At 39.9% G+C, this 27,117-nt stretch overlaps 2 protein-coding genes across 3 annotated transcripts; one reads left to right on the top strand and one right to left on the bottom strand.

Annotated features, from left to right (window-relative positions):
- Positions 1 to 766: 766 nt before the first annotated feature.
- zgc:112980 (uncharacterized protein LOC503706 homolog) lies at positions 767 to 13,468 on the top strand. 2 transcript variants are annotated; one of them, XR_007448937.1, is made up of 21 exons: positions 767 to 892; positions 1,486 to 1,633; positions 1,719 to 1,827; positions 1,922 to 2,015; positions 2,870 to 3,020; positions 3,139 to 3,256; positions 4,289 to 4,414; positions 4,544 to 4,606; positions 4,715 to 4,837; positions 4,981 to 5,136; positions 6,107 to 6,160; positions 7,930 to 8,156; positions 8,248 to 8,327; positions 8,479 to 8,556; positions 8,676 to 8,753; positions 8,854 to 8,958; positions 9,415 to 9,520; positions 11,279 to 11,516; positions 11,608 to 11,650; positions 13,146 to 13,198; positions 13,332 to 13,376. XR_007448937.1 is itself a non-coding variant. In XM_049571593.1 (20 exons), exons 2-19 carry the CDS (start codon positions 1,495 to 1,497, stop codon positions 13,168 to 13,170), a joined length of 1,875 nt encoding a protein of 624 aa, XP_049427550.1. In that variant the 5' UTR covers positions 767 to 892; positions 1,486 to 1,494; the 3' UTR covers positions 13,171 to 13,198; positions 13,332 to 13,468. The 2 variants fall into 2 exon arrangements, 1 of the variants encoding a protein (XP_049427550.1); XM_049571593.1 differs by lacking the exon at positions 11,279 to 11,516 and having other exon boundaries at positions 13,332 to 13,468.
- Positions 13,469 to 13,971: 503 nt separating this feature from the next.
- smcr8b (Smith-Magenis syndrome chromosome region, candidate 8b) lies at positions 13,972 to 25,678 on the bottom strand. Its single transcript, XM_049571592.1, has 6 exons — positions 24,994 to 25,678; positions 22,621 to 23,033; positions 20,026 to 20,786; positions 18,719 to 19,186; positions 16,222 to 16,726; positions 13,972 to 16,060 (listed from the first exon to the last, which is right to left on the bottom strand). Exons 1-6 carry the CDS (start codon positions 25,171 to 25,173, stop codon positions 15,619 to 15,621), a joined length of 2,769 nt encoding a protein of 922 aa, XP_049427549.1. The 5' UTR covers positions 25,174 to 25,678; the 3' UTR covers positions 13,972 to 15,618.
- Positions 25,679 to 27,117: the final 1,439 nt, after the last annotated feature.

Here is a 27,117-nt window from a genome sequence, read left to right as displayed (position 1 = left end):
ATTGGGTTTTTAAAGTTATTTTTTTCTTCTCAGAACAGACTCAAACAAAAAAATTAATTTAATGAGCCTTATTTGAAGGATTTGGAAGAGTGTTGAGGGGCCATGGCAGGGTATCAGGGTTTTATACTTTGTCCTATTGAATTGTGAAAAGTGTGCATTTGCAGAGTCAACTATGATCAAATGATATGTAATCATCTAAAAGTACTGCTTGAAACTGAAATCTCAAAGGTTGAGGCATCCTTGCAGTCTGATAGAATAAAATTTAACGGGATGAAACTGAACAAATGTGTCAGCGATGGACTATGTTAGCAATATCTTCTTAAAAGAGGCAACCTGGATCATGTTGTGCTTCAACAGAGCAGAGGAAATCGGTTGTTAGTTGTAACAATTTTGTAAATAAACTTTCTAAAGAACAAGTAAAAGAGAGGCTTAAAAATACTGTATGTGTAAGGTAATGTGGAAGAAGGCGGTAAGGAAATTATGGAGTGGAAGAAATAAGTCCAAAAAAATGTTTTAATACTTAGTATAAATAGCGTAATACTACTACTACTAAGAATAATGATAACAATAATAATAATATTTATTTATTAGTATTATTATTATTACACGGAAATGATGGGAAATAACCACTTAATTAACCACTGAACAAAACAGGCGTATCAACGAATATCTTTATTTATCAACCCTTTTTTTTTTAGTTAGTGTCCATCTTCTGCGCCACACTGCAGTCCAGCAGGTGGCTGTAATTCATTTATAAGTTGGTTGGCCTACCGCCAATAAAGCCGACAAAGAAGAAGAAGGAAGAAACGTCACATCCGGTTATGAAAGGGGAATCACTTGAGAACCCCCGGCGCCAAAAACAAATTTTTTTTGTCATAAACGGATACTAAAGGTAAGATAACTGTCGCTCACAAAACTAAAACAATTGCTTATAATCTAAAATTTGTAGTAAAGAAGTTCACTTTTGATGTTGACAAACTGTGACTGTTGTTACACGTATTTAACTTTCTGTTTTCTGCATTGACGAAAGCTAGCTAGCTTTTTAAAGTACGCAAAAAACACAGTGTGGTTTGGTCTGTTTATAAAAGTTACCTCGACAGCATAACGAGTTGTTTTAATGACAAAGACACGATAAAATCTCATCCAGGTGATGAATCCTGTAAATTTTATTGACATGAGCACGGTCTCCTCCCAAAATCCTGACGAACCAGAGCTTAAAATTATAAAACCTGACCGACATCTTAAAACTGTGTGCTATTATGATGTATTAAGCTGCTGGCAGTATATGAAGTAGATGACATATGTAGTTCCACCTTTACCAGTGCCATTCTGTATAACCAATACTTTTACAGTTAGTACATTATGTATATTCTGATGCTAATGCTTTGGCACATTTACTTTATTAAACATTTGAAAGCACCACTTTCACCTTTAACAGAGTGTTTTTATCCTGTGGTATTGCTCCTTGCCCTCTCTTTTTGCTAGAAAATTCAAATGTGTACAACGGTGGACACTGGAGAGATCATCATCCTCAGTGATGATGATGATGATGATGATGACGACTGTGAAGAAGATGTATCATGCAGTGAACCCTCAGTTCTCCTGGTGGAGGTGGAGGATGTGAAGCAGAGTGGTAACCACTTAACACACCAGCAGCCTGTATGTGTAGGTTGATCATGTTATAAATATTCACCAGCTGCTCCTCCTTTGTGTTTCAGACTGTGTTTTACCTCCCACTGCTCTGGATGAAGACCTGGTCGTCACCTACTCCCGCCGTGCTGAGGTGCTGCCTCACGCTCGCTACGACTGTCCCATACATCCTTTTGCGTGAGTAAATTGTCACTCATGCTGTGTTAAATATTGATCAGTGCCTCTTTTGTCTCTCCATTGGAGATAATCACTTCTCCTCTGTCCTGATCAGGGCTACAGATTGTGAGATTGGTGCTCCCGTGGCTTCTAACCAGCTGATGTGTGAACAGTGCTTCTGCTACATCTGTGACAAGTTGGCGTCATCGGTATGTGTTGATGTAATCTGTAAACTGAATGTACATCTTCAGTGACTTGAATGATGCACTGATTGATTTCAGTTCATGTTTGTTTGTTTTTTCTCTTGAATTTTGGTCACTGTAAATTTGGTCTTAAACATCATTCCAAGTGACATTAAAAAGTATTCAGTCTAACTTGCCGTAAGCTGTAGGAACCCTGTTATAACTGTAACAGAGTGGATGCTACTCTTTGCAAACAATGTGTCCTTAGAAAGTCTTAAATGTCTTTAATTCAACTGTGTAAATATTAGGCCTTAAAAGTCATCAAACAGTCTTAAATTTGAATTTGTGTGGTCTCAATTCCCGTCTTATTTCATTTATCCATCTTTTAATTTCTTTTCTCACATTCTTAAATACAACCTACATCTGCACGGACCACATATATATTTACATGTATGCTTACCTGCAGTGTTTGAAGAAGAAATGATTTGTCAGAAAAATCTGTCTTGAATTTGAAAGGTGATATTTTTTTTATATTTATTGCAGGTTTGTTGTTTGAAATTTATTGTCATATTTTTCTTTTTTTTTCAAAATATTAAAAGCAGTTTTCTTTCTTCTATATAAGTGTTTATTTAGCACAACACTGCCAATTTTAGATCTAATGTGTATCTGATTGACCAAATACATCAATAAATAACATTCTTAGAGTGACTACAAATTATAGAAACAGCTTCAGTGTACTTAAACCAGCTGTGCTCTCGACAAAATGGACACATGTATTTATAGATAAGGATAATTTGAAGTTTTGCTCTTGTACTTTTTTTGTTAAGAAAAAAAATCCTAACAGCTGCTTTACTGTTGTCGTCCTGTGTTTGTGTGTTTAGTGTGTGATGTGGTGTCACAGTGGTGTGTGTCACTGCAACAGCCACAAGAGGAGCGAGTTCTGGAACCAGTTCAGAAACAGTGCACTGCTGGGAGGACTGAAGATTTTCAACCTCACTCTGTCTGAAATAGACTCTCACCTCCGACATGCAGGTTCTCGTTCTCTCACGAATATCTGGACATAGACGTCACAGTGACATTTGGAAAACCTCAGACTGAACCATTTGTTGTTGGTTCTAATTGCCACTGAATTTGTCTTCCTCCTGTCCAGAGACGATGCTGCAGAACTTTAGACAAGAGCTCTCTGCGCTCTTCTCTTCCTTCCTGAAGGGAAAGACAGCACAGGAATACGGTCTGAATCTACCGAACCAACAAATCCTCATCTTTGAGTGAGTGACGGAGCAGAGCTGTCCATAATGTTAAAACAACACTGTTATCCCTCTCAGACAATCATGCATCATTTACATATCAGCAATCTGTGATACATCAAAGTCATTAGGATTTATCCTCATTCATCCTATGTCTGTGCCAAACGCCCATCTCCGTACCATATGGTCAAAAGTATGTGGACACTCACTGAATACTTTCATCTGCAACAAAATTAGGGCTGTACCCAACTCAGAATCAAATATGGCTGATCATACAAATATTTGACGATTTGTTTTTTCTTTTCTTTTCTTTTACCATACAAAGTTTTAGAGTTTGAGTGGGGCTCTGCCAGACCATCAGTGTGACAGTGGCATTCACTTAATGTAGTAAATAAGCTAACGCCGCTAACAATGGATCATAAATATGCAAGATTTTTTTTTTTTGCCAAGGCTAGATATCAAACAAAAGCCAGAGACTGTGTCGTTTAAGTGTCTGTGAGCTGTAAATTCACCACTCCCAAGCAGAAGAGAGAAGATAACGTTGTCTCAGAGTCTTAGGTGCAGAGTCTCCTCCATGATGCTGCATCGTGTCCGCAGCATTCTGTACCAAAGAGTAGATTAATAGCGTAGTTTTTGCAGGCTGCCATTTTTAAAAATCTGAGTTGAGTGAACAAAAAAATTGCAGTCACTGTTGATAGTAGCTTTGCTATTTAAAAATTGGCCAACGGCCGACCATCAGCGTAGTGTGTTAGGGCCCTAATATTTCCAGTCATTGTGAAGGGGCCTAGCCAACACCATCAAAAACGATCCAGATTAAAATACACAAAAGTATGTGGACATCATGCAGTGTATTAAATTTAGGTTAAAGCCTTGAACTGACAGACTTATCTCACCATCACTAGAGCTACAACGACACCACCAAGGAACATCAACTGTGGCGTTTCTACAGCTTAAATTGTGTCACATCCCAAACACTGATCTAATTTACAAATGAAAACTAAAATCTTTTCAAACTTTTCAAAACCTTTTTCCTGTTTTGTTTGTTTGTTTCAGCTACACGCCTGTGTATGAGTTTGTGTCATCGTTCCTGAACAAAGCAGACAAAGAGGACGGCAGAGCTGCTGCCATCATGCGACTGGGAGCTCTTCAGTGCTTTATTAAGCATTTTCAAGCATCAGGGTACACACACACACACACACACACACACACAGATACAGTGGCATTTCCTGTTTTTGATTTGTGGTTATCTTCACAGCACACAACAATATGTTTTCTATATATTTGTTTTCTTTGGTTGATTCTCGACAGGACAATCATCTCGCAGTCTCCCATGGCTCATGCTACTGAAGCCAAACTAGTGTTAATGCAGAGGTACACACACACACACACACACACACACACACAGACATAGAGCCCATGGTGTGTCTATAACTAATTAATTTAGATATTTACCTGTGTATATGTGTGTGTGTCTTCCAGGGTCATAGCGTCGGTGCAGAGACAGATGGTGATGGCTGATTTTACCTCAGAGTTCATCAACAAACTGCAGGACTTTTACAAGAAGCTCTATTTACCTGCAGAGCTGAAGAGCCATAGGAACAGGTGTGTGTTTAAGTGTGTCTCTGAGGCAGCAGCTCATAAGAGCTTGTGTGTGTGTTTTCCTTGATTATCCCCAAAGTTACACATTAAAGTTTTATTGTGTATAATTCTGTGTGTGTTCGTGTGTGTGTGTGTATACGCTTCAGCCTGTGTGTTCGTCCTTGGGATGATATCCTGCTGGTGTCTGTGCTGAGGGGGCAGAACGTGTCGGGCGTCCGCAAAGACAAAGGCAAGAAGGACGTGCTGATTGAACCGATTTCTGTGGTTCTACTGAGAGCAGAACTCCTACAGCGACAGCACAGGTACAAATCGGACACACATACAAACTGTTTCACACTTGTGTAACATATAGACCAAGGGTGTCGCTATTCTCCAAATCCAGTTTGATTTGACCTTTAATATAAATATTTTTATTCCATTTTCTATGACATTGTTAGAATATCCAGTCGTGATTCTTAAAGATCAACAGATCATTGGTTTTATGCTCTCATAATGTTTTCACATTCTTCTTTATAAAGATATGGTACAGACATGGTGTCAGGTGTGAAGTAAGTTCCATATTTTGGGGGGGGTTTACCACACTAAGGCCATATGGTCAAATAGGTAAAATGGTACAATGTCAATTTCATATCATGATAATAGTGACCATAATTATCACAGTATTGTTATAATGTGCCGAAAAAGTACTGAAAGACACACTGATATAATTTCACCAAGGTTTGTATCATAAAAACACCAATAAATGTAGCAGCACTGAGCACTTAATTGTTTCCACAAACATTAGGCAATACCGTATCAACCTTTAAAATCTGTGTTAACGGGGCGTCAGTAGCGTAGTGGATAGTGCTGGCGCCCCATGTACAGAGGCGATGCCTTGCTGCAGCGGTTGCAGGTTCGAATCCGGCTTGCAACCCTTTGCTGCACGTCAACCCCCACTCTCTCTCTCTGTCTCTCTCTCTCACGCCATTTCAATCTGTCCTGTCCATTAAAGGCAAAAAGCCCCAAAAAATAATCTTTAAAAAAAACAAAACAAAACTGCATTAACAGTAACATTAATATTAATGATAGCATGTCTTTTTCATGCTTGCTCGAGTGTCCAGTAGCATCTCTGTGTTTGCCGGCAGCACACCCACTCTGTAAACAAGGAAATAACAAAACAGTGGATCGATTACCGATACAGAATTGAAACTGTGACACCCCTAATATAGACACACACTCCCCCTTTTCAGCTGCTAATAAAACCAGTCCTGTTTGTGTTGTCATTGTCTGCAGGTACAGAGAATTGTGTCGCTACCTACGAGTCGTCCAGACTGATGATTCAAAACTGTGAGTGAGCAAATAACCACTAATATTTAACATGCTGAATCAGTGTTTAGGTTGAGTTTCATGGTGGATTTAATGAGGATGGTGGCTTGTCATAGAAATCTTTGAGTATTATATGAGTGTATGTAAAATTGAGATTTTAGAATGATAAGTAATTATTCATCACCACCAAAGCCAGCGTTTTGTGCTTTGGACTATATTACAGTTACTGTACTGTCTTTTTAGTGGAGGTGGTTCCACTTCTGCTTTAACTTTCAAAACTGTTGTCTATGAAGGAGTCTGACCTTTTCCCAAAATAACTTTCAGTAAGCATTTACCATTCACCATGACGAAATATGTCACACTGAAAGGGACACTATGATGTTTTTCATACTGGACCTTATTTTCCCATGTTGTTTTGTCTAAGTGACGAATGGAGACCGCAGTTCTTTAAATTGGTGTAGACACCACTCCAGCCGCAGCAACAAAACATGCTACAATGTAATTCCTACTGATAATGCATTGTAATATGAAGTGTCTGATAACATAACCCTTTTGCTTGATCTGGTCTGTTTGTTATTGTGACCAAGTCTTGCTCAAGGAGAATTTTCATTCAGAAATCTCCTGAGAGGTGACGTGTTGCAGGAAAAACAGGTTGAAACATTAGTTAGAGTCATAGAGATGAATGCCAAGAAGAGTATGTTGTGTTTGAGTAGGCACAGGTCAGTGTATTATATTACTGTAATATTTACAGTGTCATGGCTGAATATTTAGCTATTTTCGACAATGTAGAAAAGTCCATGAGTTTTTTGTTTTTTTTTTACACACATTAACAAACTGGACTGGATCAGCAAAAGGTAAAGAAAACGTTTAATTTCTCTGTAGGGTTTTTTCTATAATGTTATCAGATTCTTACAGTAACAATCTGAGCCTGTCAGTGGTAAAAACGAGTACTTTTAATAGACGTAAATTGACACTGCACAATTCCCCCCAGGGATAACATAGCAGCCTGTTTCACGTCTCGACTGTAGCAGTCTCTCTCAATACTGGACTAATGTCAATAATTGTTGTTCCCATCAGTCACTTAGACACGCAAAACATTGGAAAATAAGTCCAGGTTCAGAACTCAGTTTCCAAAGTTTCCCTTTGGCATTTAAAAGCAGAACTTCCAGTCCCCATTGTGAAACAATTACATTTGTTCTCTATCAGATGAGTCAAACTTTTTGATTTCATTTAGCAAATAAATGTTGTGTTTAACTGCAGGCAAATGCAACTTCATTTTCCAAATGACTCTCACATATTAGTTGATTGTAGTAAAATGTAATTTCTAACCCTGTCTGACACCATACATCATCAAGCTTATCACCTCAATATTTCAGCCATACTCTGTTGACAGCCAGCAAGCTATTGATTAAAAATAACATTTTTATTATCTGCTAATGAATTTTCTAAGAAGGACAATTTGTTTTTTTTCTGGGACCAGCCATGGTTCTTTTAGAGAGGATGTTTTTTCAACCTTATTGTCACATTTTTGGAGTTTTGTTTCTGTCTGTGCTGTTTTAGAGGAAGTTTGACAGTATTTCAAAATTTGAATATATGCTATGAAATCCTATTTTCCAACTATGTGGACATTTAGATAGAAAAGCAAAGCACATTAAGGTTTAGGCCCGTTTGTTTTCGTTTTTAAATTATTATAGCCTTTCAAAATAAAGTTTCATGCTTAGATTTACATATTATTGTAGACTTGACAGGTGACATCATGTTGTTGACTTGCTGTTTTGTTCCTCCGGTAGCTTCCAGCACGTACAAGACCTCGTCCCGTTCTTCATGTGCATGGAGGGAGACTTTACGTCCGCTGTGCACAGCTTGCTGCCCTCAGTGAACGCCCCTGCCTCCCGCTTTACTCCACAGCTCTTCTGCTTTTATCTTCGCGTCTTAAACACAGCAACAGCACCAAAGCTGGTGGTCAGTCAGCCGGCACAGCTCTGTCGCTCTGATGCAGCATGGGAGCCAATTAAAGGTGAGATATATACTAATGATTTTTTTTAACCTGTGACACCTTTTTTTTTGGATGTATTTTCTCAAAAGAAGTCAAACTCCCTCCTCTGCAGGTGCTGTGCCACTGGCGCGTGCTGTGCTGGTGAGGTTTGCTCTCAGGGTTCACAGATGCTGCTCTGAAGTCTTGAGTGATGTAAGTCTGTAACGCTCATCACTGTTCAGTGTCACAACAAAGGAATATCAGCTTTTTATCTCTTGGAAATATTTCAGAAAATCAGACTCGTGCATGTGTTTTTAGCTTTGAAAACAGACTACAGTAACGAGGTTGTACCTTTCTGATCCAGTCTCAGTGTTGGACCAGTTTACTCCGAGTCGTCAACACACCCACTGCCCTCCCAGAACCGAGCCCACAGTTTCTACTTGTATGTATTTCTCGTTTATTACCAGCTCTTTAATTTATTTAATGTTTCTAATTTTCCATTTATTTTTAGCAATATGTGTTTTCATTTTGTATTTTCTTTCTTTCCTGTCTGGACCTCAGGACATGAAGGATGTGGTGAATATGATACTGCTCGACCAGCACGGGTCAAACTTACACATCCCACGATTCTTTCAAGATGTACGTATGTTATGCTTTTACACATGTGCTCTGAAACACAGGGACGTTACAATAAAGTGAGGTAATAAACTGTAAATATACGTGTTTTTTGTGTTCACAGGTGTACCCAGATCAGGCCTTGTTGCTGTTGGTAACGGGGGCTTTAGGTTTGAGAATAGTTGTTGCTCCTCTGAGTCCAGCCCTCCCTGTGCTCAATACATTTACGGTAATCTCCAGTTCCTCTCTTCCTCTGATGTCACATCCTGTTTGTAGACCCTTAGTGCACATAACCTACAGATCAAATATAAGTGTTACAAATACATGAGGAAAATAAAGTGGGAGGAGGTTTTATTTTTTTCTCATGAAAAGTTACAACAGTTCCTTTGTGCGCCACAGAGTGGGAAGTTTGTCCCAAAGCTTGCCGCCGCATTTATACTCCACACCTTCATGAAGATTTGAGATTCAACACTATATTGCCATACCAGCGCAATGGTTTGGGGTTTGTTTCAGTGAGCTCTACGCACAGACAAAAGAAACACTCACTCCAAATGTGATGGAGTAGAAGAGAGCGGGGTCTGGTTTGGGAAGGGCCCCAACAGTTTCCTGACTCTTGCACAGTTTTCATGTTCCTTATCCCCGTTTAGCTAAAGGTTTTATCCATGTATACATTTCTGTCTCTCAGGAGAACACGTGGGCTCTCAGGTGGCTGTGGACCAATTTGTCCTTCAACCCACAACGCCTCGCTGCCTTCTCACAGGAGATCTACCAGGAGATGAAAAACACAGCAGGTGGGTGGATGTCCTTCTCTTGATAATGAATCAGTGCAATAAACCCTTAACACCCCAACTGAGTCATCAAAACTAGGTAGAATTTATCAGTAAGAAATTGCTGAGGTTGAATATTTCTGTCAGGGGAAGGTGTTTTGGGTTTTCAAGAGCTAACAAGTTATTTGTGCATGTTGGTGACATCTAGTGGCAGCATGTATGAACTGCACCGACTTGCAGCCACTCAGGTGTGTGGCACAGCCAGCATCACTGCCCCGTAAAGACATCAGTAAAATTCAAACGAAAAGCCTAAATCAGATTGTGTAGCAGTTTCTTAAAATGGAATCTCAAAATCGTTCATTTAATACCTGACAGGATGATCAGCTTCACCTTCACTTTTACAAATCAAAACATGGTTAGTAAATCCTCAGATATCATCGTGTACAGACATTGAACACTAAACTGTTATCAAGGGCTCGAGCTTTATTGGTTTTTATTGGATTACTGTTCACTGGTTGGTTTCTTTTTCTGCTCAGTGTGCTTCTTGTTGTCATTTATCTTTTGTTGTGTTTTTTCTGAATAATGTCAGTTAAGTTCTTTTTTTTTTTTCATCTTAAATTAAGGGGAGGTCTCTAAGTATAAGCCTGTAGCATCTTGACCTCTCCTTACACTTTTTCATTCTCATTATCTGGATTTTATGCAGTTTTATGAGCAAATAAAAACAAATAATTAAAATTAAATACTTCCACAAGATCATCCAGAAGTTTCAGGGAACACCTGCACGACAGCAGAATCTCAGGCCAGTGATACATACTTTTGACACACAAATTTAATTTGCCTGGTTAAGGTGCTATTTGTAGCCTGTGACTGTGCCCAGCCTCAAAAAATGAGGGAGGACCCTTCAGTCTGTGACATCGCCAGTGTTCCCACACTTTTTCCAAAGTCAAATTCAAGCATTTTGCAACCATATTCAAGTTTTTCTAGCACCTTACAGCTGTGGTGAATAGGGGTAAATCGCAACTCATTTAAAATCTAAAAAATATTGTATCGTCACTCAAGTATCATGATAATATTGAATCGTGGGGCCACTAGTGATTCCCACCCCTAGTGGTAAATGACCTTTATCTACAGTATGTAAACTCAGTGGCCATTTTATTAGGTACACTAGTACAATCGGACTTATTTTATTTCTTTATCTAAACAGCAAACTATTTAGTCAGATAGATTTGTCACAAAAATAATGCAGTTACAATTTTAAGCAGTTTTAACTTTTCAAACTTTGAAAACATCACGTTAAAATTTAAGCACTTTCAAGGATTTCACAAACCCTGCATCACTGTTTGATATAGAGTAGACTGAGTGTTTATGTATCTCCAACATATTCATCAGGGTGATGTGACAAAAAAAACTTGATTGGGACATCCCTACTCTCAAGCTTTTTTTATAATGCTGCATTCATGTCTTGTAATAGCCACAACTATTCTTGTTATCGTTTAATCTACTTAAGACATTTCCACGATTAAACATTGGGTCTAAAAATGTCAGAGAATAAACAGTTTCCATTGGTCCAATGAGATGTCTTCAGATGTTCATCACGCCCATGCTTGTGGTGTCCATGCATGTGCTGATAAAGCACAAGATACAAATACACATTTTTCTACAGTGCCATTAGAGGTCAGAATTTCTTCAGTGTATCTGTGAATGAAGATGAAACAGAACCCAAACGACCCTGAGGTTTAACAGCCACACAACAGCATGTCTTTGTTTCTCTGTTTCTGTCAGATGGGGAAAATTTGCCAGTCTTGCCTCACCTCTTGGTACAGTGTTCTCTGTCTTCAACAGAAAACTGGGACCAGTGAGTCATATTTAACTCTTAACCAAAGCACCTCAGCCCTTAGAGCTAGAACAGTTCACACTAGGTTTTCTATTGTCCTTTAGTAATAGTCACTGGCTGTGGATCTGATCTGTTGCCTTGTTTTCCATGTCCTCTCTCCTGATGTGGTGGTGATCAGCACCTACAGTAAGTTTCCCTATCACATGTGGTGATTCTTTACAATGTGTCCTGAAGGTTGTGATGCTGATTTAACCTTCTGTCTTTTCTCCTCATGTAGGCAGTCCAGCGCCTGTTAAATTCCACTCATCGCAGTGTCAGCTGTAAGTCACACAACTCTCATCAGCTGTTCCCTCCTCTGGGGCTTTTTGTGTTATTTCAGGATCCACTCTTAAAGGAAAAGTCTCTATCTTTAAAGTCAAACTGTAGATTAGTTAGTATTCATCAACTATTTGTCACTAAAAGACATCATGTGAAACCTTGAAGCAGGATTTATATTTGTGCGGTGGAGTGTCTGTGTCACTCTGCAGTTACACCTCCAAAACACTAGTCAGTGGCAGAGGTTTCTGTGAAGTGCTGTAAAGTTTAGTTGATTCAAAACACACATTAAACACACATTAAACATGGCTTATAGAGACAATTTCAAACAAACATAGACAAACTGGCTCGCAGCATTCACAGACAAACACTTGGACAAACATCTGGACACATTTTCCCCACAAATACAACATGCTAATGTTTTTAGCACAAGCCTATGGCATTTTACATTTAATAAATTAGCCTAGCAGCTAGCAAACTTCTCCTCTCCTCATATGAAGCCAGGGACAACAGCAACATTTAACAAAGGTAACATTACAAAATTCAGCTCCATTACACCTCACAAGGTTCACTGACAAAACAACTGTCTTATACTAAAACCGTATTACACACAAATATTACAAGCCTAGCGATGAGCATAGATTTCCTTTGCACATTCTTTACACATGTCCAAAGAATGCTCCTAAAAAAACGAATATCCTATGTCTTAGTGGGAAAATGCTACATTTGGAAAAAGGCCTAATTTGGAATATCTAAACAATAAATGCTGTTTATACAACTCTTATCATATTCAGAAAACTGATATTCAGAAAAGTAGTGGTCACCTGTCAGGACTTCAGGGGCTTCGTATTCTTCCTGTCTGTGTAATGTAACAAAGCTGGAGCTACACATCACACATTCATAGACTATAAAATTAAATTATCTTGTTCTCTGAGGTTTATAAGGCCACACTGTTTATAAAAACAGTAAGTAAGAATTTTTTTTAATGTCGATCTGTCGCATCCGGCCTGATCTGTGCTGACATGATCATTGTGCTCAATCAACACATTGAGTTTTGCTTTTTAACCAAACTAATGAAAACAAGTTAATCAATTAATCCTGATTGTTTGTGATTAATGTTCTGTGAGTCAGTTGACTGATTAATTGGCCAATCATCAGCTAATAATGGGTTTGACATAGTCTGTGATTATGGAATGCAATGTAAGTCAATCTTCAATGAATATTACATAAATAAATAAACCTATAAAAAAAATCTTGAAATAAATAAATGTAGATTTACAAACTGAAATTCCCCTGAAATTATATTGAACTGCATGTATATTGAGTCATTTTAAATATTTACATTCACTTCTACAGATTTTTTTTATATTATTATTGCCTCTTTTATCTATTTCAAAGGCATATTTATGTTTGTGTTTATGTATTTATTTATTTAATATTGACATAAATGGCATTCCATGTGAGTGGATGTGTGATAATACTGTTTTCTTCATCCCTCAGAGCTGATCCTCTCCACCATTTCTAGCTCCATTTGCACATAAAATAACCAAGCTGTGAGTGTTACCTTTCAGATTTACATTTGACATTAGGTCTCCTATTAATTTTTATTATTTTATTCATTATTATAACAAATGAAATATTTCTTATTTTATGTATTAGTTATTAATTGTCTTTTGATGGTTGCAGCTGGGCTTGATTCCACGTTGACGTTCCTGTCAGACACTGCGGTTGCAGCACTCTCTCCTGAGTTGAGCACAGCGGAGCGCGACCAATGAATGTGTGTGTTTATGCAGATGTCAGAATGTACCTGGACAGACCGGCCAGGTGTCAACAGACTGATGAAGAGACTTCAAACACATCCTCATTGTCGACCAGAATTTATTAACATTATGGAGACACTTTATGTTGCTGCCTTCTTTAATGACTTTAGTACGTGAAGGTCTATACTGGATACAAGTTTTGTTTCTGCACTGTGAATTTTTGTTTTTAATTTAGTGGTGTTTAATTATTCTCTGAAAATAATTTTTGATATTCAGTTTTATCATAAATGTTCACAAAAGGCAATCATGTTATGTTGGAAAATAAATGGAAAACCTGACCAAAAAAATGACTCTGGATTGCTGAATAAATAATAGATTGCTGAGTAAATATACACACACTAAAAATCGGCTCATATTTGCATCAATAAACCAACAAACATAAAAGTACAGTGTAAAAACAGAAGGAGGCTGTTGCTCTGTCATCAACTGCAGTTTACAGTCAAAGCCAAGATATTAAACTGGCGCTGTCAGAACAAATCACACTTTAACCAAGTCTATGTTCAAACTCAGGTCTCGTATTTTTAAACGTTACTGTATTCACTGATGTTAAGCTAAAACCTGCAGTTCACATGCTTTAATTGATCTTAAGTCACTGCGCAGTGGGACGGTTTGAACTGAAATTTCTGCTGCTCAGATTGTTATGTTAAAAAATTTTTATCATATGGTATGTATGTTGATTTTGGTGTCCAATATAACACTGAAATTTTAACACTATTTAGGTGGAGGATGAAAATACACTGGTGCAAGAATGAGTCCTAAAACCAGGGAAACTATAATTTACAGTTTCCTTGCCTAAAACCCAGCCAGATGCCTGAAATAAGGTCTGTGGTTAACATAAGCGTAAGAGACTTTCACATTTTCTTCTATAAAATATGTCAGTAAATATCCCACTTGTAAATTTTAAGTGTCTTTAAAAGGGCGGTTGCTCTAAAATGGCTAAATGAGACTACAGAGCGTCATCAAGCTGAACATGACTTCACAGCCTCATTGTGGTGGCGACACCAAGTCATGCAACCATGGTGTAGCCTAAAGTGAGCTTTTTACTTCTGGTGATTGAATTTACACTTCAAAACTAATGAAAGTGGTGTTTATATGTGAAGACTGTCTTGTCGATCAAAACGTGTAAATATGAACTTTTGTTTTCCACAGTGTTTATTTTCTATAATAATCCAAAGGAAAAATCCCACAGGCTTTTTGACAAGGGACCATCGCCCTACGAAAAAATGTCATCCCTGCAGCACTCTATAAGCCCCCTGGTTTGTGCCTCTCCCTGCACCTAATATAATTTGTTATTGTTGGTATTTTGTGTATTTTAAATTGTGCAAAAAAATAAGTGATCTAACTCTCAGCGGGACATATTTCCCTTAATGTCGAACTTTTCCAGTTGACAGTAACTGAGCTACATGTCCAACTGGTGCTAAGAGGGTGTGTGGTTGTAAGTTGTTGGTAAAGTAGGCAGGTGAGGCCAAAATAAGGCACATGAACTTGTAAGATTAAGTCCCACTACAGTATAATATAGACTAACACCGTGTTATCATTAGTAGACATCATTTTCAGGCTGTAGTCTATCTTTATCAAAGCATTTTAACTGAGCAGTCATGTTAAACTTGGCTTAAAGCTGTTATAAGCTCTGAGAGTCTGAGCTTATTCTTCACTGCAGCAAAGCTGGTTACATGTTAAATGACAGAGCAGCAGGCTTGACAGACTAGTCACAGTCAACAGTGCTTCTAAAAGTAAATCATGAACAGTCCACATAGTGCTGGACCAGTGAGATCCACAAACTGTGAGTAATAACACAATGCTCGTTTAACAGTAATCTCTTTTGCCTGCTTATATTAAACACAGTTCACATGAGATTCAGTAATAAGCCTTCATTTTTAAAAACACACGCTCATAAAAAAAGTTCTTGATCTGTTGAGGCAGCCTGCATGTAAAAGTCTTCGGTGCTGGTGAGGCACTAGTGCATTCGTGTCCAGTGATCGAGGGATTTGTGACTCACAGCATCATGGAGTAAAAATCGTGCATACACACCAACACTTAACACTGCAGATAAAAACATATAAACATGATTCTTCAGTGACAGTTATAAGAAATCAGTGCATTTAGTTGCAGATATCTTTATGACTTGTAAATTGTTTCTGTCCATCCAGTGCTCATGCTGCATGTGTGTTTCTGTGCAGCTGCATTGAGCTATAATAGAAACTTAACACTGGTGGTCCACGTCCTGCGTGGCGCTGTTTGATGAGGTCACACAGGAAATGCATCACTCTCAAGTCGTACTCACTGCTGCAGAATCTGAGCAGGAAGTCCGCTTCTCCTGTGCCATCTTTCCTTCCAGCAGTGTTTGAACGTTGTAAAGCGGGATTAAATGTATACAGCAGAGCCTTGTTGGCGAGCGCGGTCAGGCCGCTCTCCAGGTGCAGCAGGTAGGTGATGCCTCGGCTGATGTTGGTGTGAGGGTCGGCCAGTCTGCTGACAAGAGAGCCGGAGTATGACGGACAGCGCAGCGTCCTCTGGTCCAGATCCAACAGGGCCAGATAACGACTGTAGCGAGTCAGAGAGTGCAGAATGCTTGCTGAAGAGCTGGAGGACGATCTGGTCAAAAAGGAAAGAGGATGTAACAGAGCAGTTTTTATTTGGTCCTAACAGTGTCTCAAAAGAACCCTGTGACCTCAGGACTATGCACAATTAGGAATTAAAGGAATAATACATTTAAACCATCAGTAACCATCAGTCGACTGTGTGTTACGGAGTACCTGTGTATTCCTATCAGTCTCCAGGTGAGCAGGTCTGTCAGTTGCAGCGGTGTGGTCAAACACAGCATCACAGCGTTTCCATCAGGACCAGGAGCAGGCAGGAAGAGACTCAGAGCGTCCACCAGTTTTTTGACAAAACTCTCATCTCCTCCGATGACAACCAGCGGCCGCCCACTCAGGAGACAAAACACGGCATGCTGGGAGAACGAGTTCTGTTTGAGGAACCTGAGGGCTCTGAGTCCAGCCTTCCTTCTCCTCTTCTGATCCCAGCGGGTGTTGCTGTGGATGTTTTGAGTGGGAGAAGGTGGCTCCGAGGAGCCGGTGAAGCTGGTGCAGTCGGATGCCTCGTCGACGCTCAGCAGCCTGAGAGGAGCAGAGGGCGGAGGCCACCGATCAACCTCAGCCAGGGCAACTGCAGGGGCGAAGCTGACTTGGAGGTCAGGGACTGACAGCATCGTCTGATGAACTTCAGGCCACTGGGGCGTCGACTCCAGAGCTTCTTCAACTGATAAAACAGTTGTATTACATGTTAAAAGATATAAAGAATCGTTCCTGTTATTCACAAAGTTATTACTGAAATTCTCCAACACTTAAAAGAAGTCCATGGCAAGAAACATGAGCAGTTGACGGATCAGATTTGGAAATATTCGGAAAGAAAAGTTTTAAGTTTAAGTTTATTTCCTTTATTAATCCCCCTGAGGGGAAATTCGATGTTTTCACTCTTGCTTGTCAATTACACACAGGTCCAAAAGACACACACATGCACAAATTGGAGAGATGTCAGAGTGAGGGGGCTGCCCTTGGTGAGGCGCCCCGAGCGGCTGGGGGGTTTGATGCCTTGCTCAAGGGCACCTCAGCAGTGCCCAGGAGGTGAACTGGCACAACCATGGCAAGTGGTAAAATCCATCAGTTTGCAAATGTTATAAATATTTTTCCCGTACACTCACTTTCTGTTTTACCTCCAAATGAAGTGGTTTAGATCATTTTAGTTGTTTATAACCTGGCTGTCTGCTCATATTTCCTGCCCCATCAGACTTTGCGGTGATCGAACAACCAAATCGAGGCTGCTTCAAAAGGCGGGTCTCGCTCTGCTTCCAAGCGGACTCTGGCGCGGTTCGTTTGTGGTGTGAAAGCAAACGAACCAATCACAGAGTTTTATGATGCAGATATGTGATTTTATAACGATTTCAGAAGCTAAACTACTAATAAACCCATCATCTGATTGTGAACTCTGGACTCCCTGGAGCAACAGGTGATGGCCTTCTTCCACAACACTGGCTGGTATGTGGACAAAAACAACACTAAGATATGCCATCCTCTCCCTTGTTAAAACAAAAGCGAAAAACCAGTCTTAATGATTCTCTTTGTGAACAGACAACAAAAACGCACACTGCTGAAGCAGGGGAGAGAACTAAGAGAAGTCAATGTGCGTATATCAACAAACACCTGACAGGAAAATGCGGACATCAGCAGACAGGCACGCTTCCTGAGGAAACAGAACAAAGTACAATCGAAATGCACATGACTGCAAGGTTTTCGTCAAACTGAGAGGATCAATGGAGGAAGCAAAAGTGCTGGTAATAAGGGAAACTGAAGAACTTGACAAGTATCAGTGGGCACCTCCTGGGAGAGCAGCACGCTAAGGTAACTGATACTTGAACTTAAACTCAGGTCAGTTCACAAAAAGCACATAGCGTGACAGCAGACACACTACTGGGTCAGGCTTCTCCCGACTCCTTTTGAACGTAAAATGTTAATTTATGTGACATGTTGAAAATGTGTTGAATATGTTCACCATTATTTATTGGTAACTTTTGTTCTTTACAAATACATAGTATTTATTTTTTTAATGATCTTCTTACGGTATATTTAATTCAATTCAAGTTACCTGTCAGTCTGTATAACTTCATGTTTACTCCTCTTGGTTTGTACGTAAAAAAAAAAATTCGACGTGAACCGAAACTAAAGATTCTTGATCTGGACCAAATGAAGCGAACTACAGGTGCACACCCTGGAGGTTTGTGGTCGGGTCTGTGGTACAAATCTTTGTGTAATAAATAAAGAAGACAACTAGAGAGAGAAGTTCAAACCTGGGCTCCTTTCTCACCTTCACACAGCTGACAAGTCACAGCTTGAAGTGGGTGTGAATGTCAGATTGTCAGTTTCTGAAAGTTAGAGAAATGGTCAGACGCAGCCCCTCAATCTGAGTCTAAAGGTGTGAGGGGACGGGGTTTGGAAAGCCATGCAACAGTCCAACAAGCACTTATGAAAAAGCATTTTGGTAACTTAAGATGGCTACATTTGAAAACACCTTTTGCTCTCCAGTTTGGTCGTCTGCTCGTTTTACACGCTTCAAAAATTATTGATAATGGTCGATGGAGAAGAATGTGTTTTTCATGAGTAAAGAGTTTTCAAAATGAGCAAAATAAGTGTGGACATAGTTCTATACTGTATTTAAATTGTGTTTCAGACATGAATATTGTAGCAGATGTTTTACCTTGCAGTAGTTTGGATGTCTTCTCAGGACTGTTGTCTTCATGGACTTGATTGCTGCTCAAACATTCAATGACCGGCTCCTCTTTGCTCATAGCCTCACCATTACCACTTATTTGCTTTAAAGTCTCTTCTCTGTCAACACAGCTGTCGTCCTCCTGAACAGGCTCTTTGTTTTCGCCCTCACTTTCTAAACTAGTTGCCGTCAGTGTCTTCTCCTCCTTGAGGACATCATCAGATTTACACTCTGCCGGTGTCTCCTCACTCTTAAAGCCGTTACTCAGAGGCTGGTGCTCTGCTTCTTCCTCTGTGATGGCAGTGAGGTCGTCAGGGATGATGGACTCTGTGGTACTCAGTACCTCAATGCTGTCCTCACTGTTGGCTCTTCTGGCGTACGCTTGCACACGCCTGATGTTTGAATCTAAAGGGGGTCTCCTGTAGGAGGTGTCCGTCATCATCCCAACTGGTGTTTCTGTTGAGGAGAGTGCACTGTGTCATCTGGACCATATGTGATCTGTGGATTGCTTTATCATAACAATAAGTTAATCATTTAATCTATAAAATGTCATAACAGAAAGACTCCCATCAAAACTCTGCAGAGCCCGAGGAGACATCTTCAAATGGTTTGTTTTGTCCGATTAACAGAACAAAAGCAAGATTAAATCTACAAAAAAAAAAAAAGGCAGAACATCATCAAATTTGCTAAGCTGGAATCAGCGAATGTTCAGCTTGATGTGTTTGCTCAATAAATACAATAAATCCAAAGCCCTAAATGGGACCAAGCTACATTGCTAACTCCCTTGTTAACTATTTGCCCTCATGAACACTGTGATCATTTGCTGCTGGTTTATCGGAGGTTCCCAGCAACAGTTTAAAGAAAATTGGGGTTGCAGTCTTTGTCAATTACACCCCAAAGCTAGGGAAAATACTACCTATAAATATCAGGGAAGCAAGCTCGCTAAATAACTTTAACAGAATGCCAAAGATGTATCTCTTCACTTTAGACTTTAACTCAACTCAACTCAAATTTATTAATAAAGCACATTTAAAAATAACTCACGTTGACCAAAGTGCTGTACTTAAATCTTTCTATTAATGCCTAACTGTCACCTGTGTTTACAGCAGCCAGAGGATGGATAAAAGAAAAGACTGCGGGTTTGGACTGCAGTTAGTTAATTTCACTAATTGTTGGTCTGTAAAATGTGTGGAAAAAGTCATAATTTCCCAGAGCCTGGGGTAGAATCTATAGATCACCACCATCAGCCCAGTAAAAAAAATAAATAAATAAATAAAAAACTCATTGTTTTTTACCTCTGCTGTCAGATCCAGCGACAACATGCTGCGTCCGATAAGACTTCTCAGTCCCAAGCACCTCGATACTGTCACTGCTGCTCACACTTCCTGTTATCTCCATGGCAACACTGGGGTCAGGGGTCACTGTCCCAGCCTCTTCTGCCTCCAGTTTGATGGGGATCTCCTCCACACAGGAGCAGAATGACTCCAGGCTCAGTGGCTCTGACTGAAACATCTCGACGCGGCCTTTACTCCCTGTCGCCCTCGGCAGCTCTGCCTCAGCGCTCTCTCGCTCCTCCTCATCTCCATCCTCGGGGCTCCACAGCTCAAACAGGAAGTTGATGAATGTGAGTTTTCTAGACAACGACCGTGTGACACGAGCAGTTTGCAGCACACTCCTGTCGCCACGTAGGCGGCGCTCTGTGTCAGCAAGCTGCTCCTTCATCAGCGACAGGAAGTAAGTGTTGCAAAGCTCCTGCAGAGGCTTCAGATGGTGCTCAGACCTGCAGGAGGTGGACGTGGAGGTGGAGACAGAGAGACAGGGCTCAGGAGGCAGTAACGCTGTTGGGTCAGTGAGGGAGTCGGCTGGATCATAAGGGAGGAAGTCTGGCTGTTTCAGCTTCCTGTTTGGGTAGGAAGTGACCTGGCGTAGGAGATCTCTATGATTCAGGATTGAACGCTCAACAGCTTCAAGCTCATCTGCTGTTTCCCTGTCCTCTGTCAACCCATTTGCCGTCCTCTGAAGTTCTGTCTCCTGTTGCAGAGTCAACCGAGTGTACCTGAAACAGTCACAGAGAGTTTATTTAGTCAACAGACTGTGAGAGCAACTTAACATCAGGCTAAAATGTTTCACCACCCTCTCTGCTGCACCTGTAGCCACACCCAACTCTGATGTCACAGCGTAGTGGAGTACACCTGCACATCACTGCAGCAAGGTGTGAATTTTTACCACCCTAGGTCAGACAAGATTTCCAGGAAGTGTGAAGTTTAATCCAAACCTTCCACACACATGTAGCCACAAGGGTTTGACTTTTCATTGTAAGATTGTAAGATCATTGGCAGAGACAGCAAAGACAGTGACAATGTTGTCCAGTGTCCAGTGATGCGTTACGGTTGCTTGTAGTGATGACAGCTCTTGAAAACCTGAACAGAACATGTAGCTGTCCTCATATAAGCCTGCAATTTTACTTAAAATCAATTTTAAATACATACTCATATGTGTTAATTATCTACGGCAACCATTTACATAAGCTACTAAAAGCAACCATGGATGCATTAGGCTGAAAGTCACGAGTTACTACGGCCATTAAATCAAACAGTTTTATTTTGCAGACAGTTAATTATGTCTGCATTTTATGCCAAAGTTTGTCATCAATTAGCTAAGATAACTTAGATAACTAAATCTCCAACCTATGCTGCTGTCACTTTCAGCAGGCAGCAGCAGCAGCAGCAGACACTGCAGAAATGGCAGCGCCACAAGTTAGCGGATCACACAGAGTAGTTACTGGATTGGGGAATATAACGGAATTTATTTTATTGAGATCAGTGCTGAAAAATTCGTCAACATCTATTTTTATATCAATTGATCTTTTAAATCATGTATCAAGTTAAACTGACAAATACTCTTTGGTTTCAGCTTCTTATATACAAAGATGGGAAGCTGGCTGCCTTTCTCTGGTTTATATTGGTTTAATTCAATTTAATATCTTTGAACTGGACAACTTTGTGACGTTATCTAGCCCAGACAAACAGGAATCTGAAAAAGATGCCACATGCTTCTCACTGGCTGAGCTGAAGTAACACATCTATGTAGCTGGGCATTGCTTGGAAAATGAGTATACCAGCACCAATACCAGTACTCTTAAAGTGATACCAACACCAATAGAGTACTTCATTTGATGCCCATAATGTGAATGGAGTGGTGTGTTGTATAGCCATACTTTGAAACGTTTTGGTGGCATCTCAGTGTGCTGAACTGCCAGCTCCATCAAATACACCATGCTCGACTTTGCGAATCACCACACCATGGCAGTAATACTCAACTTGCAGCAGGATGGACTGAACTCTCTGCACATGCAAACTAAAGCCCTGCATACCCAGAGGAGTTTCACTTTAAGTGGCTGATTAGACTTGTGCTCAGAGCTGTGTGAGTGTGTACAAACTACACTTGACTGACACAACTGTCGCTCACCTGTTAGCTTTGGTGCATCTGTTAGGGTGGGACAAATGACACATTTATCATTCTAATTGGTACATGGAGTCCGGTGACCTTACATATTCCCAAAACAGCACAGGTGTTTTCATTCGACCTGGCTAATTGGACGTCTGCTAAGGGTACAGTCACATTATGTTTCAATCCTACTGTGTACGAGAGCTGCATTTTATAGTCTGGTAGTGTGGTAATGCAACAACTAAAAATCAATAATGATCATGGGCTTAGGGTAGTTTTTTAAAGACAAATGATTTCTGTACTGCAATTTCTTGTTTCTTATTGAAAACTTATTGGCTGATATGGATCTGGATCTGTAATAAGCTACTATCAGCCAAGTAGCCAGTGGTGGATGCCGATGTACATGTATATTGTTATTTCATCAAAGTAGATCTTGATCTTACTCGAGCTCCTGTAATTTCCTCTGCAGCTCCATGGAAAATGCTTGTCTGTTTCCCGTCTTGAGGCTGTCGGCGGCCTGAGAGAAGCTTGTCATCAGCTCAGAGAAGTTCTCCATCAGCTTCTTCTGGTCTGAACACACGTACGCCATGCAGAAAGGACGCACCATGCCCCGAGCCTCCAGGTCATACAGGGTCATGTGGTGAACGTATGCGAAAGCGTCTTGGGCTGAATCTCCCAGAACCACTTTGGAGTCCTCGCTAAAGTTGAGGCGGGGGCCGGGGTATGAAGTAGGGGCATGGCAGGGGCCGGACGCCTGGTAGTCCACAGACATGATGCGGACAGAGAAGTGGTTGAGGTCGAATGATCCGATGACTCTGGGATCATCTGGTATCGTCAGCACAGGTTTGGGTCCCACCTGGAAACACACAGCAAAGGTTTGTAGGGACACAATACGATATAAACATTCACCCATAATGACTATTTCTGTCTTCACTGAAATCTGCACACAGAGACACAGTAAAAGGTCTGAAGTAGGTCTGAAAGGATTAGTCGTTTTACGCAAAATTAATCACCAACTATTTTAATAATCGATTGTCATTTTTTTTAACACCTAAACACCTCACTGTTCTCCTTTTGATGTTTTGAGGTGTTGATTGGACAAAACAAAACTTTGAAAACTTCACCTCGGGTTTTGAGATATGATAGACTTACTGTCTGACATCTGAAGACATTGGGCTCTGGGAACTTGTAATGTTGTAATTTTCTAAAATTCTTTATAATCTAAAACGACTGATTAATCAAAAATATACAGCAGACAAGTCTACACCAGGGGTCAGCAACCTTAAGTATCAAAAGAGCCATTTTTGTCCAAAGATAATCCAAAAAAATCTGCCTGGAGCTGCAAAACATATTTGAGCCTGATGGTCACACTGCGTATTGACTCTAAATTAGCCTATCGACATAAAAAATAGGTCTAAATTAGCATTCAAAAATATTTTTCATCACAAGATGGCTCCTCTGCAGGGGGCTATATATGGTTATTTGGTATTTTAAATTGCAGTGTTAGCAGTAAAAGCAAACAAATCTGTCCACCCACTATTAAATTCTGTATTTTTTTAAGAACCAGCACCAGATGTCCACAATCCTTCCATCTCGCAACCCCGCAAAGAGCCACTGGAGCGGGGCTAAAGAGCTGCATATGGCTCCAGAGCCGCAGGTTGCCTACCTCTGTTCTACACAATGAAAATAAACACCTGTGAGTTTTGTGTCTGTACATTTTTTAACAATCAATATACAGGATATACTAGACTTACACTAACTATTTACAGGACACTATCAGGCAGTGTTGTATATTCAGAGTTACACTTTGGTCCTTATTCTTAGTTCAGTTGTGTGGTTCATGTGTGACGTGGCCTTAGTTAGTGTGTCTCTGTGTGATGGCTGCTCATCTTGTGAAGAATATTAATGCAATTTGTTCTCTCATCTTTCTTGCGAAGAGAGATGTTTATCTCACTGTGACTTCCTAAATAGCTTCACACTCGCCCCTCTAAGTTGTGAAACCGTTACCACAGCAAACGCTGAGCTAATATTGTGGAGAAAATGCAGCAACATAACCACACGTCTAACAAAACTAAAGGATATAAGTTCATAAACTTGTATAAAAAGATTAAATATTTCAAACTTCCTTTTATTTATGAACTTTGGTGCTTTGTTGAATTTAAAAAAGCAGATGTAAGTCACAAATGTGAATTTTATTATTATTGAATCCTAGAGAGTTACACTACACATCTATGACACTACCACCTTAGTCTATTGTTCTACATAGCCTTATCTATTATTATCATTCTACACCTTAACATCCCCAAACTATTATTGTATACTTCGCTCTGCACATGAAAATGAGGAATCTCTTTGCACATTTACAAAATGAATGCACATAAAGCACATATATAAACACTGGCCTCAGCTACTGTACTGTATATAGCTTTCTTTTATGGATTTACAGTATTTTTCCTACTTAATGTTTATTGTCCTCCACTTACTGGATCTGTATGTGGCTTCAATCTGTTTTTATCTGAGGAAAACTGCAGGACAGCTTTGGACAGGTGTCTCTTGTAAAAGAGATTTTCAGTCTCAATACTTCCTGGTTAAACAAAGGTTAAATAAAAATCCTTACTCCATACTTTCGGTATCTTCGTCTGGTCTGTTTTATGTGCTGCTGTAAAACATTTTATTTCCCCAGTAGATCAATAAAGTTTTATTTCCACAGTTGTCCCTCCGTGATAACTCCTACACCACACACTCTTGGTTTCCTCCAACATTACACCTGCATCACAGCAGGTACAGTCTCTTTAATCATAAATAAAAACACAAACCTGCTCTGAGAATTCAGCCACCAGTATGAAGTCTCTGTGAAACTGGGCGGAGGTGGTCCAAGGGTTGGGTGGAGGTAAAGGGGGGACAGAGAGCTCCTCAGGTAGACCCTCATGGTCCTCCTCTGCTTCCCCAAACTCCTCAGTGGCGGTGAAGGCCAGCAGGTCCGGTGACCCGATCATCTTCAGCCCACGGAGGATCTATGAGGAGCCTGAAGATCACACATAGCTCGGCCCCGGCCTCCAGTCGGTGAGTCAGCTGTTCGGCCAAAACAACAACCGGGGACTTTAAGTACTTGTTGCGCAGTTGAGTACAACCATGAAACGAAAGCTGTACTAAATTAAAACTCCTTTGATGGCCCTCTCCGCTTCTCAACAGTCCCGTAAACAACTGTCAGGAACAGACTTCAGAGAAAACTTAACGGAGAAGCGAAACTTGCCTACGGGTAGTCACAAGGTTATGTTAGCTGACCTTTGTACCGGGATTTATGTTCCTCTTTGTCGTAATTAGTGAACAAACATTCAGCCTAAAACTACTGGTGCCTCGGTGTCACATATTTGACCGGCAAACTGGATCTTCTGCTCCCATATTTAGCCATGTGACAGACGCCGGGCCGGGGACGCGCTCCTGCTGAGAGAGCGGCGCTTCATGAAGAACCAGACTGGAGGTCTCAAGTCGCACATACTAATGGACACTTCCGGTCAGCTCTTTCAAAATAATTTTTTTTTTTTAAACTTCCGCTAAAATACACAGTTAGTAGGCCTACACTCACTAATCTAATGCAGTCAAAAACAGTCCACTATTATTGGACTGAATTGTTAAATAATTATTGAATTATTACCTATTAAATGCTACAGAACAAAACTACTAAAGTAAAAGTCGCGCATTCAAAATTATTGTATAGTATTTTTTTTTTCATCTTATTTGTTATGTGTGCGTTGCTTTTGTTTTGTGGTTTCCTTCTTTGTGTTTTGTTGTATTTTAGGTAGCCTTGTGGAACATCTTGGTCAAGGGACTACAGATGAAAAATAGCCTTTTAGCTAATTCTGGCATTTGTATACCATATGCATTTATTAATTTGCACTGTCCCTTCTTAAATAAACTAAAACAAAAACTAAAAATACCCTGTTACTAAAGTTAAAGTACAAAAGTACATGTACTAAAGTACCACAAGCGAATGTGCCAGGGCTGTAATCACCTATTTAACAGTGGGACCATCAGGACCATAGAGGTTATTTTCAGAAACACGACAGCTAAACTGACCGTTTTAGAGAATTATGAAACAAAAGTTTTGATAGCTAAGTTACCCAGAATATGATTAGGGACCACAGAGGAAAAGTGCACACACTATGACTTGAATTGTTAAATGGCATGCAATCACTTTATAAAACTACAACAGTGGACAGTGATATAGCTTATATAACACTCTAATTTTATACTTTTTAACACATTTTAAAGAAATAAAACAGAGAGACAGCCTATGGTGTTTGACACTGACGTTAATTACCTACACACAGCAGTCGAGTAACAGCTTCTGCTGGGGTACAGCCATGCCACTTGCACAAACTACACACAGAACTGCAGTTCACTGTTATATTAGAACCAGCAGTATTAATGATTGCTATTTGCTTAATCTATTCATGATTATGATTATATATGCTAATGATTATTTCATACAGTGGGGCATGGCTGCTTTTTGTTGAATTGCAATTTTTTTTTTAGATTTTCTATCAATATATTATGAGGGGAGGCATATGATGTGGAGATGTGCCCCTCTAGTATATTATAATAACTGTTTAGAAATGTACTCATTATGCAGAATAGCCCATTTCAGAATAATGTTTATCATGTTATCAGATTGTTATGATTAATGCAGGAGTGTCAAACTCATTTTAGTTCCTAGGCTACAGCCCAGTTTGGGCCGGACCAGTAAAACCATTGCATAATAACCTATAAATAACAACAACACTATACACGTTTCCCTTTCTTCTACCAAAAACATTAATCCATTTACAGAACAGATGATGAACAGCCTGAGATGTCTTTGAAAAATAAGTGCAATTTCAACAATATATCTCAGTTTTCCCCCACATTTAGTCAATGTACTAATCACTGTCATTACATGT

This window comes from Epinephelus fuscoguttatus, linkage group LG3 (genome assembly GCF_011397635.1).
Source record: "Epinephelus fuscoguttatus linkage group LG3, E.fuscoguttatus.final_Chr_v1".
NCBI lineage: Eukaryota > Metazoa > Chordata > Actinopteri > Perciformes > Serranidae > Epinephelus > Epinephelus fuscoguttatus.
This window is presented reverse-complemented; position numbering and strand designations above follow the sequence as displayed.

Bases quoted from the DNA above. Each gene is read 5' to 3' on its own strand.
- zgc:112980 (XM_049571593.1), top strand. From the start codon at position 1,495: ATGTGTACAACGGTGGACACTGGAGAGATCATCATCCTCAGTGATGAT. The intron at 1,828-1,921 runs GTGAGTAAATTG...TGTCCTGATCAG, and splicing joins TGTCCCATACATCCTTTTGC to GGCTACAGATTGTGAGATTG. The intron at 3,021-3,138 runs GTTCTCGTTCTC...CCTCCTGTCCAG, and splicing joins CTCTCACCTCCGACATGCAG to AGACGATGCTGCAGAACTTT.
- smcr8b (XM_049571592.1), bottom strand. From the start codon at position 25,173: ATGATCGGGTCACCGGACCTGCTGGCCTTCACCGCCACTGAGGAGTTT. The intron at 23,034-24,993 runs GTTTGTGTTTTT...GTGTGTTTCCAG, and splicing joins TGGCTGAATTCTCAGAGCAG to GTGGGACCCAAACCTGTGCT. The intron at 19,187-20,025 runs GTAAAAAACAAT...TCTCCTCAACAG, and splicing joins CGCTGGATCTGACAGCAGAG to AAACACCAGTTGGGATGATG.